The following is a 12,168-nucleotide window of genomic DNA, read 5'->3' as shown; positions in this document are numbered from 1 at the left end:
AAAATTACCAGAGCTACTTCTAGCCTCTTTCTTGAGACTCATCCATGCTAGGACTCAGAACTCACGTGTAAAAGGAATGCATATAATATTAAAAGTCTAAGCTTTTAAATTAGACCTCTTTTGTCCACTTCGACTGTCTGAGTTATTGAATACAACAGCTTCAAAGTTTTAGGTTCTCCTACAAAATCAGAAAGACTAGGGAATTTTTGATGGAAACTGAGATTCTCCTTAAATTGTTCCACTTCGGGAACTGGCTGAGCCTTCAGAAATCCTGCAAGAATCACACCACTTTCAAACAGCAGGCATTTGCAATGGTAAACAGAAAGGCGGGATACGATCTTGATGCCACTCCCACTGTTCTCGTTTCAGAGGGTGTGAGGCGATTTTTGATGCTGATTCTGAAACTTCAGAGTATCAGGAAATTAATGCACTGACTGCACCTCTTGTCATTCAGCCCTTTAATCCTCAAATAGCAAAAGGCTAGAAAGAGCAGAGAACTGCAGCAAAAGAGCAACTCCAGCAGATCTAATTCAAGCTCAGCCAGCAGCTGATTTGGGAATGAAGAGACTAGCAGAAACAACAGTCGGAGAGAGGCGGTTAAGTGAAGAAGGGTAACTAGGGTGGATTTTGGGAACACAGTATGACAGATACAATAAATAAAAAACAAATTAGTAGAAAGACAGATCCCTAACTAGTCTAAAACTCCTAAGTTCTGTTTCCTTCAACTAACAGTCTGTGCAACATCCTTCAAAACTCACTGTTAGTCTTACCTATAATTTCAGCAAGAAGAAGAGAAGTATCTGTGTAAATTGTTGCAAAGTAGCAAGCTGTAGTCGTGCCATTCTTTAGAGTTCGTCTCTATAAAAAGAAATCAGTTTCAACTGTCTGGAAAAAAAAATAGTCAAGCTGCCAAAATGCAGATCAGGCAGTCTGATTTCAAACTGCGAGAACATTTAGTTATTGTGAAAATTGTGCAGTGAAGTGGGAAGGTAAAATACAGATTTTTAATTTCATAATAGCTTTTTTAAGTCTGAGTGTTAATAAATACAAAAATTCCTCTTCCAGATCCATACAGGATTTTAACAATGGCTGAACCCATAGAAACAGTCTATATTTCCTTCACACAAACTGGAAATAAATTCTGAGTTATATTTAGAAATATAAACAACCAGTCATTTATGTTATTTCCTAGTTTTCTTTTCCTAGTTTTGAAAGGCTCTCCAGTTTTCACAGTGAAGCACTGTTTACCTAACATTAGCAAAGCAAGACTTTTGGGAAAAGTAGAGGTTTCCATTTGGCCACCTGATGTGGCTGGGAAAAAAAGCCAGGCTTTCACATATAAAAACCCTTTGTTATCCCTGAATACAAAGTAACAAACTTCAAGGTAAAAGTAAACGGAGAACAACTGTTCAGAGCATACTTTAATTATTTATTTAATTATACCATTTGAAAGGAGAGGGTGGTCGATACCTGTTCGTATTACTTTTGGAGGACATAACAGTAAATGAAGAGCCATTTAAAGTTACATTAAGTCATGATGAAATGTATAGCTTCGCTTGATCTTGGGACTAATGCATACTATATTGACTACCCATCCAAGATACAGGTTTAAATTACATTTTTGGATTCTGGCTACAATGTAATTTGAGATTTTATTTTATTTTTTTAATGAGATAGAAGGTGGGACATCCAACCCAACTTTTTAGAATGGCCAGAGGTAATTATTTGACAAACATGAAGCCAAGCTCTGTCTTTTCCATACAATATTCAAATTAAAGCCAATAATTAAAAATATGTCTTTAAGGGTTCCTAAAAGAAGTCTCAAAAATAACAATGTCATTACTGAGACAAACTACCTTTGTCTTTCTTAGATTTTAAACCCCAGAATTCTCTACTTCTGGATTCCTAACATCATTGTTAAATGAAATCTATAAACATTCTACTTCCAAAACATCAGCATGAAGAATTGGCTTTCCTTAAATTTGAGGGACCAGAGAAGGTTCCAGCTAAAATCTGGCAAATTTCACCTAATTTGTTTCTTTTACCAAGTCTAGAAAGTGTTTATTGGAAACAGAATTTTGATTTGAAAAAATTCACTATGTTTTCATTACAACTCCAAAAGTACAAAAATACATATGAAACAACATGTGCTCCCTGCAGGTTTAGTCCTGTTTCTAACAGTTGAAGGTTATTATCAGCCCCATCAAACATTGCAGAGCAACTGGTATTCTGCAGCATTTGGTGGTGAAGACATTTTCCTGACCTTGTCCTATCATTGTGTTGAAGCTCCTACGACTAACTTCCATCTCTCACTGGCAGTTCTTTTCCAGATGATGTTATTAAACACCTTGCACAGTAAGCACTTTAGCTGTGCCGATGTCACCCAATCTGGACCGATGGAGACAGTAACAGTACGCTGAGGCACACAGCTGGGAGGTGAGATCACCTCTATGTTTTAAGAAGATGAAGGCATGTGTGCTTGTCACTGGAGTTTATGAACAAGCTGCTCCCACATGTTTTTATGATGGCAGATGGCAGAAAGTAATTTTTAAAAAATTTGTGTGGCGAGGACAGTATAACTATTTATTTCAGATTCACTATGTTATTATTTTGACAACACATGTTGTCACAGTATTAGACAAATGCAAGGCAACTTATGCTGGCCAAATCATTTAATCTGTTGCAGATATTTCGGTCCACATATTAAAGGATACATTTCACTTATAGGACAGGATCAGTACTCTGCAATGTGACCTAACTGCTTCTTGTTCATCAAGTGGAATTTGACCTTCAAACCTTTATATTGCTCAGAACCAGTCTAGCTCAAACACAGTCTCTCTCTTTGTGCCACAATACCATTGACAGACTTCATCTAAAGCCCCTGCAGTGAAAGATATTCCTGCTACAAGGACCTCAGCTGTAGAAACGACTTCCTTCGTTACTCCAAAACACCCCAGATTTGTGTTCTGTGAGAAGCATCTTCTCTTTCATATAGTCTGTGCAGCAGACAATTTCATAATAGACGCTTTTTGTGCAGAAAAGGAAATATCATCTGAATTTTTTCTTTTTACCACGTTTGGTTATTTCTGCATTGAAGTTGCCAGCACCTGCTGGCTATACTAGCTCTGAGAGTACTCTTAAATGTTGGTCATTGTACTCAGATATCAGAAAAGATGATAAACAAGTTTATTGTTAACCATGTGATTAAATGAACTGTCTTATCAGCAACAACAAACAAGACTGGAACTAGTAGGGGACAATCTTGGTTGGCAACTAGAACAGTGCCTATACCGTTGGTTTTATCTGGTTTTCATGACATTAAAACATGCTCTACTATTTCTGCCGACCTCTGAAAACATACATCTATTTCACAAATATGAATGTCGTCAAGTAGGTAAATGACATTTGCAGTACTTACAACAACTCTGGTGTACACTTCTTCTGCAAAATCACTATCTTTGTATTTGGCTTCTGTTGGGAATGTGTAGGTAGTCAACCACTGCAAAAGAGGTAGATCTACTCTTGTACCAGTAAATGAATACTGAGGGGCATGAATGTGTGTATCAACCATTCCTGGCATGAAGAATTCACTAGGGCAAGAAAAGAAAATTGTAACAGTCCAAAATGTCACAGAATTTTCCACAGTAAGTAGTTTTGGTTTGAACAGTATGTTTGAGCAAAATCCACCAGAGTAAATGGCAAGTAACCTTCCTCTTTCAACATCAGCCTATCAACTCCTACTGTACCTCTACCCGTACTTCTTTTACGGTATGAAGCAGTTGAATAATAACTTTTACACAGACATATATAGCTAACTGAGAGAAAAACAATATTAGAGCATGATGAATCCAATTATCTTTAATATTTATCCAGACTAAATACCAACAAATAGAGCCAAACTGACTTCACAATAACTACAATTACTCCACCATAGAATCCACCTGAAAAAAAAAAGATTTAGGCACAGTCTTGCACCTCTAGCTGCCAGACCATTATATTTACAAAACTGTAACTTTCTATATCCCAGTTTTCCTCTACATTATATACGTGTCTATATATATATTCAATCAATGAATTTCAACATTTAATGGAAGAACAGCCACTGTGTCTACAAATGCAGACACAGACACTGGTGAAAAAAAGCTCTGTTCAGTATCTTGACAGGAAAGGCATATTTGCAATGGAACATACAAATGTTTGTTGCCATGTAGTGTTCATTTAATAACAGGGATGAATATATTAACATTACCAGGAAGTTGCTGTAATTGTTTTATTTTGTGCTGGAACTCCATACAGTATAAATTTCTCTCACTCCTCTTCCCTTCTCCCTGACTACTGAATGAACAGTGATTTCGTCTCTTTGTAGTTCCCCTTCTCCCTGTTTTCCTGCATGCTAGAAATGCTGAAAGATGTTTCTCAATCTGATCCATATTCCCAGCACCTTCCATTTTCCTCAGGCTATTTCAAGTGAAGAAAACATCTGGTGACTCATATATTCTGTATCATTAGTCTTCCAACAAAGCATACAGATTTTTTAACAACTGAATACTAAAACGATGCTGCAACTCTAGATTCTAAGCCACAAGTCATTTACAGTTGTGCTACTACATGCAAAGCATAGTAGGTGCAATCCAAAACTATTTCACTTCACCAGAAAGGTGGGGGATTTCACTGGCTGAAGAAAAAAGAAACGCTCTAACTGCAATACAGTTAGAAATCCAAGGCTCTGCGTTTAGGTTTAAATCTTCTAATTTTATTAGTTTTTATTAGCAATTGAGTTTTATACCTGCAGTGTTAGTGTTACCTACATTTACTAAGTCTAGAGTTTCAAGGTAATTGGGCACAGACCGCTGCTAACAAAAGGGATATAAAATGCAATCTCAAGAAAGAATGTCACTTACTTCTGTAAGCACAGAAGAGGTCATGCATGAAAGCTAAATATGGCATTTTGTTCTGTGCAGTGTAAAGCAGACAGCACAATTCAGCCATGGCTGCAGTCCCAAACCAAGGAATGCAAAAAGCACACGGACCGTCCACCCTCCAAGTCCCATCCAGGACGCCGGCAGCTCCTGGGCTAAGAGCTCTCACAGAGCTGAAAGGGAGTCTTGCCCATGAGATTGGATTTAATGTGCTCCCTGCCAAAATGTATTCACAGAGACTCGCATTATTTCACTCAGAGAATAGACTGCATTTGCAGATATTAATCTTAAAAAAACACATACTGGCTACTCAGTTCTCTTATGTCAGACGTTTTGAACCCCCACTTCTTAGCCAGTTGCTCTTGCTGATCAGTTTGTTCCAAAAACACAATCTGAAAGAAAGAAAACACAGTTAGATACTTTACACCTGTATCGCATATCAGCTTTACATGAAGGCAAAAAGAGTCATATCTTAAAACAGATTTTACACACTTACTACAAAAGTGATAGGTTTGCATTGAAGTACTTGTTCTTCCTGACTATCAAGCATGATTTTGAAATACCTATTCACAATCCAGTGAATAACCGCACCCACTTTGTAACTTGTAAGAAAACAATTAATTCTTTGTCAAGTAATACATGGGCAGAACCGCACAGAATTCAGTGTCCGCTGGCATTCCTGCAACGCAACACCATGCTAGTAGTAGGGTCATTCGTTGTGGAGGTGAGCGACAGCCTAACGGGAATGCAATTACAGTATTCAAAACCAGAGAGGTCAAATTAATTGCTTTGCCTAGGACTGACCAGCACTGAGCTAAGTATTTTCTAATTTTCTGCTTGTGTCATTCATTTTGGTTTTTTTTTTATTTTTTAAGTGCCGATGAACAGAAAAGAAATCGAGGGAGAAAATGTGGATAATCTTTTCATTTTCCAAAACAGACTAAAAGCATGCCTAATATCTTTGTTTATTTCAAAAAAAGTACAGTCTGGAGCCTAACTCAGCCCCATTTGACTCCTAGAGGACATCGACTCTACTGCTGCTAAGTTTCTGTTGCCAAGTCAGAATTTTAGCACACTTTCTGTTTATTTTTAAATTCCATGGTATTTTAATCTACAACATGACTCTTGGCAGCTGAATTCTCAACTCTTAAATTCTCTGATATGGCAATAATAGGCACGACAACTCTCCAAGAAACAAGGAGTGGGGAGTCTAGGAACTGCAATGCCCGCTCGAGGCAGGATCCGGGTTTCCACAACACTCAACCGAGTAGAGGACCCTGCCACCTCCCCCGGCCAAAGACCGTCTGTCCTGGGCTTTCAGGAATTCTTACCTAACCACTGTTTCTGCCAGAAACCAACTCATGGTCTTCTAACTCCCTTGGTGTTAGAGCTCGTTCCTCTAAGTTCAAGGGAGTAATCTTACTGCTATTGGCATTCTTCTGTTCCCGTGAAGATTCCCACATTGAGGGCCTGTACCCCCCTCATGACAGCAGTTTCTAAGGCAGCAGTTAAAAAAACATGTAAAGGCAAGACCAAATAGTTGTGCAAAGGCAACAGGAAGGAACTTAGGAGGAAGATCAAGAGGACCAAAAGAGCAGTTATTTGCACACCCGTTTTTTTAGTGTATGACATTACCTTTTGCATTTTCTATTCTTTCTATACGGAAAAATAAGCAAAGGCTGCCAAACTGTAGACAAGAAGCTTTTGGTTGTCTTTTAAATGCACATATGGCTTATATGATTTACATTGTCTAAAGAGCAGATATTTTAAACTTTTAGACAGGAAAAAACCTATTAAAATCATACCATATAAATAAATACCACACTAGCAAAAATTGCATGAATATTGTAGTCCATTAATACTTCTCCTTCTAAAAAGGAATATAGCCAGCTTGATTAGCTATGTATCTGCAGAGGGCTTAGAATACAGACCTACTGAAGCTTCTGACGAGCAATGAAGAAAATGTCACTCAGATGCTGAAGTCAAAATGGATACAGAATGAGTAATGCTAGAGCTGGTGAAAAAAAGAAAAAAAAAAAAAAACAAAAAAAAGGAAAGAGAGAGAGAAACGTGAAACACCAGATGGCAAATTCTGGAAACAGGCGTTGCCATGGGAAAAAAGTGACTATTATATACTCTTAGGGTGCAGATAAATAAAACACTTAAATCATGGAAGAATGAAGAACATATGTTTCAAGGGAGCTGGACACATGAAAGCAACCCTGAACCTGACACCTGGTCCATTATTGTCAGATGCAGCTATGGATGAATCAGAAAGACATCTATACTCTTTTCAAACAGACTTCCCCACAGAACTCCTTGGTCACCCAAAAGATATTCCCCATTGCTTTAGGGTAAAGGATCCAAAGATGAGGAGCTGAGACCTCCCTACCCTGGTGCCTAGCTCAGGCCTTTTATATTCCAAGAGATACCCAAAGCTCCTCCATCAACGCATAGCGGGTCCACTAAACTATGCATCAACCCTGATGCAGTAAACCCTGACTGCCTTCAAGCACCACGGTGCAAATAACTTTGCTACCACAAGAATGGAAAGTGAACGATACTGGATGAAGGAACACAGGTTTTTTTGCTGGAACAGTGCCCGTGTTACTTCATTTCTGCCTATGACATTCATAAATAAACATGAGTAAGGGGCCCACCCTTCTTTCCCCCCCCCACATGCTTCTCTTCCCTCCCTGTTCCCACCATGATTAGCTGACTTTTGCAATCAGAGACATGATGCCTATTGCTTGCCTAGTTCCCAAAACTGGAATGTGAGGCTAGATGAGAGACAGGAGCACTTATTAGACCCAGCTCCTGAGCGAACAGCCCAACTGCTGAGAAAGGCTAAGCAGCAGACTCCAGGTGGATGTTGGTGCCTTGGTACCTTCCTCCTTGTACAGCTAACACACATCACTTGCTATCCCAGCTGGCTTAAATTGAACACTTATGTTTGGCAGTACTCAACAATATTAACTCTTATTCCACAACTCTTGCTCTTTTCATGCCTTCAACAAGAGCTTTTAGCTTAACACTTCTTCTATTTACTTAATATTCTACTCAGCTAAGTTAATTACACCAACATTTCAGTGATAACCCACATTTTGCACCTGTCTCTATTTTCTTTACCCTGAGGAATACTATTCTTTCTATTTGCCGTTCCTCAAGAGCGGCACCACACTGCTCTGCAAACCGCTCAGTTAAACACAGTCCTTATTTTACTAACTTAACGCTAACTTGGGTCTGCATACCCGACAGCAGCATTTTCCTTGCTAAAGCCCTCTTTTCATCTACAGGCAAAACACAGAGAGCTGACATTTCATCTGTGGCCTTTACCAGCCAAGTATCCCCACGTGCAGTGGGGGTCTGGGCAGTGTTTCTGTGGCACTGGTTGTATGCTCCTGTCCCTTGGAGGACAGTCAGGGACTCATACTGGAGAACAGGATCTGGCTGTTCACAAAAGCTGATCTGTTCACCCTGTCAGAGACCATGCAAGATTTTTCAGTGATGGAGTCAGCAACATGAGGCAAAAGAACGATACCTATTTAGTTCTTTGGGAGCAATATTGAAACAGTTTCCGTGTAAATTTGGACAGTAAAGGTAAGCAATTTTCTAACCACCATGTCATTCTTGAAAAGCCAACTCTTCCGTGATTCCAGTGGAACTTCTGCATGAAGTTCAATTATGATTAATAGGCTAAAGGGTACCAAAACTCACTGTATCAGACTCTGGAATAGTAAAATGCCAAGAATTTGTATTAAAAAGAGGAGAAAATGAAAGTCCTTGTTACTGTACTCTGGTGGGAATTTTATTTTTGGACAACAGTGTTTTACTGGAAAATATTTTTTTTTTAAAACAAGTGCATGGGAAGGTGCTAATTTATGCAAGGAAAACAATATGAATCCTTGTTCACTAGGAGAAGGGAAGAGAGTGACTGAGAGCACAAATCCCTAGGTATAGCTTACTAAGGTACCTGTTTTTCAAGAAAATCACTTGAAGGCCTTGATTTCCTAAAGATGCTGAGTAGGGACCCTTTTCCGGAAACTGCCACTAAAGAGAGTGGGATGGGGTATGAGTTTCTGCCTCCTGCACCCAAGTTACACAAACCAGACCCTTTTTTCATTCAGCTCTATTGTTTTTAGTTGACACCAGCCAATACATACTTATGTAAGTTTTTACTCCCCTCCTGTACATCAAAATACAGCTTCTCACAGACTTTGCTATGCCTTGCTATGCTTCCTCAAGAGCTACAAGAGGGTTGTCTTGAAACAGGTCCTCATGGACCTGTATGAACAGAGAAAATAAACACTGTAAGGGCTCAAAATGTGCTTTGCACAGATTTCAAATGCTACTGTCACACTGAAGCCTGTTATTTAGCCACAAGAAAGAAAACGACCTTTTTAAATTATATGTAGGGTATCTATGTATGTTATTGAATCTATAAGAAATTACCAGTCTACCTACGCAATGTGCACTGTGAAACTGAGTTTCACCTGTGAATTGTAAGGGAATGATACAGCTTCCTTGCCAGAATCGATTCTGCATTATCAGTAAGGGCAATGCGTGTTTTAAACTTGGCTTGTACCAACATGCCCAACGTCATCATCTTCCTAACTCTCTACGGGTATATGCCATGTTTTTTCTTGTGACAAGGAAAAAAAAGCCTCACTCACAAGGCTGTGCATGACTACAGGGGGTACACTGCAATTACTCACAATCATTATTTTGATACTTGGAGAATGAAAAACCCGCTTGTGAAACCGGAAGAAGACTGAGAGAATCTGAGAGAACCCCTGGTCCAGGCGTGCTACTGTTTTGGAAACACTTAGCACACTTCAAAAACAGATTTCGGCTACCTGCAGACTCGCGCTAAGGAGATAACGCGCCATCCCAGTTATCTCCAGCTCCTGCAAGCACGAAACCCCTTCCCCGCGGCTCCCTTCTCTTGCCGACAGACACCGAGTACTTCGAGTGCGAAAATTTTCCACTTTCTCCCCACCGCCCGGCGAGACGGCCCGGCCCCTCACCACCCCCGCACCAGCACCCGGGCCGAGAAGGGCCATTTTCACCCCGAGCCAGGGGGACGCCGGGGAGAGCGGGACAGCTGGAGACCACCGCCCCAGCGGAGCGGAGCGCCTCGGGCTCCTCCCCACGCCCCCCCCGGCCGCCCGCACCAGCTGTCCCGCAACGCCCCTTCCCTCGCCCCCCGCGCTCACCGTCCCGCTATCGTCCACCCCCAGCAGGTGTCCGTGGAGGATCTCCATGGGCGCGGAGGGGCTGGAGTGAACGAAGGTCCCCCTGAAGACGTGGGCGAGCGGCGGGCGCTGCGGGGAGCCCATGGCGGCGGCGGCGGCGGCGGGCGGGCTGGCTAGCGGCCGCCGGCGGGGCTCGGTTCGCCGTGGCGGAGGCTGCCGGGAGCTGCCAGCTAGCGGGCTGCCGCCCCTCGGTGTCTGCCGGTGCCGGCGGCGGCTTCCTGCAGCTGTCACCATTTCCCCACCCCCTGGTGACTTTCCCTTCGAGGAGTGGTTTCGGCGGAGGGAGGGCGGGAGGCCGGGCCGTCCCTTTCCCCTTCTCCTTCTCCTTTCTCCTTTCCCCTTCCCCTTCCCCTGGCGCCGCCGGGCGGGAGGTGCCCGTGGGCGGGCGGGACGCGGCCGAGAGGTGCGCGGGGTGCCCCCCCGCCCCAAACCGTCAGCCACCCCCACCGCCGGACCCCCTCCCGCCGGGTAAGAGGCGCAAAAGCCTGGAGCAATACCCGGTGGGTTTGGGGGTCCCGGTTACTTCCTGGGGAGCGGTGAGAGATCCGACAAGGTGTCTGGCAATACTTTGCGAGTGTCTGGCAACTAACTTTTGCAACCAGCCTGAAGGTTGTAACCGCTTTCAAAAGTTTAATTTACAAAAGGTTGAGGTTGTAAGCTTGCTCTGCCACAAGCTGCCAGCAGCTTGTAACTTGTTGCTCTGTGCCTGGAGCACTAGGAAATTTATTGGACGTTTTCAGAAGAATAGACCTAATTTTAAAATACTGTAAACTTTAAACGTGTGTTTTGAGGTGGCAATTACTGGTTTGTTTCACCTCTTCTGTTGTACTCAGTGCTCCAAGGTTAGTCTCGCAGACTGCCTCCTCAGTCCTCGGCCCCTGTACAGCACGTTAGTAGGGTACAGGAGGAGAAGATAGATGCCAGCTGAGGTACAAGCACTACCAGAAGTAGGCAACCAAATGCCTCATTCAGTGGAGATGGTCTACAGAAAAAGAGAAAACAGCCTCAGGAAAATGAAAGGCAGAGAAAAATGAAATTTGATAACCCAGAGAACTGCACTTCTAGAACCATATTCTGCTCCAACAACCTAAGTCAAAGTACATCATGAACACGTGCTAAGAGGATCGCTATTGTGAATATTGGGATAATGTGGAGAAGAATTAAGAGGTGGCCTAATGAGTACCAGCTGATTCAAGAACAGAAACAGGTGAAGGGAATTGTGAGCATGTGATCGTTGCCGGAAGGAAGATGTAAGAGAGACAATGGAGGGAGACAAGAGAGAGAGGTGTAATGAATGGAGAGAGATGGGAGGGCTGCCCTGTTATGATAAAGGTTGTGCATGTATGCAATGGCGCCCAAACTGAAAGAACAAAACCTGAAGAAAGAAGGTCTTGAAGAAAGGAAATAAAAATATCCAGTGGCGAGCCCCGCTGAACTGCAAAAGCTGTTGAAAAGAAACAGGAAAAAAGCCGTTGAAAGGAAACGGGATAAAAGAAAAAAAGCCATTGAAAGGAAACGGGATAAAAGAAAAAAAGCCGTTGAAAGGAAATGGGATAAAAGAAAAAAATCCGTTGAAAGGAAACGGGATAAAAGAAAAAAGCCGTTGAAAGGAAACGGATACAGAGGTGAGCGGCCGTGGGGAAGTTATATGAACTTTATACATTAGTCATGGGGCAGTCAGCATCTCAGTAGAAGAACTGCAGACGAGGAAAACTTTGCAATTAGAAGATCTAGGAGGAATATTGTGTGTATGCACCTCTGCAGAAGTTGCGTCCTGCAGAGCAGGTGTTGCAAAACGTGACTGATTCAGCAATTCTGGAGGGAAAATCAAAAGATAAGAAAGCTTCATTTGAACTTGCGCCAACAGCAGATGGAGCTTTACAGAGACAGAGGCTAAAGATGAACTTGTTCTAGTGAATGTAATGGCAGCAATTCTGGAGGGAAAATCAAAAGAAAAGTCATTTGAACTTGCGTCAACGGCGGATGAAGTTTTG

The 12,168-nt window shown here is 42.0% G+C and overlaps 1 protein-coding gene across 1 annotated transcript in view; it reads right to left on the bottom strand.

The window, feature by feature from the left end:
- GDA (guanine deaminase) overlaps positions 1-10,366 on the bottom strand; it is a 28,505-nt gene extending 18,139 nt beyond the window's left edge. The window contains exons 1-4 of the mRNA XM_075136278.1: positions 10,136-10,366; positions 5,223-5,311; positions 3,419-3,590; positions 771-858 (exon numbers count right to left, since the gene is read on the bottom strand). Coding sequence (XP_074992379.1) covers positions 771-858; positions 3,419-3,590; positions 5,223-5,311; positions 10,136-10,258 — 472 coding nt within the window. The 5' untranslated portion in view covers positions 10,259-10,366. The remainder of the gene's footprint in view (positions 1-770; positions 859-3,418; positions 3,591-5,222; positions 5,312-10,135) is intronic.
- Between the last annotated feature and the right edge of the window lie 1,802 nt (positions 10,367-12,168).

Source organism: Calonectris borealis, chromosome Z (assembly GCF_964195595.1).
Source record: "Calonectris borealis chromosome Z, bCalBor7.hap1.2, whole genome shotgun sequence".
NCBI classification, from domain to species: Eukaryota; Metazoa; Chordata; class Aves; order Procellariiformes; family Procellariidae; genus Calonectris; species Calonectris borealis.
This window is presented reverse-complemented; position numbering and strand designations above follow the sequence as displayed.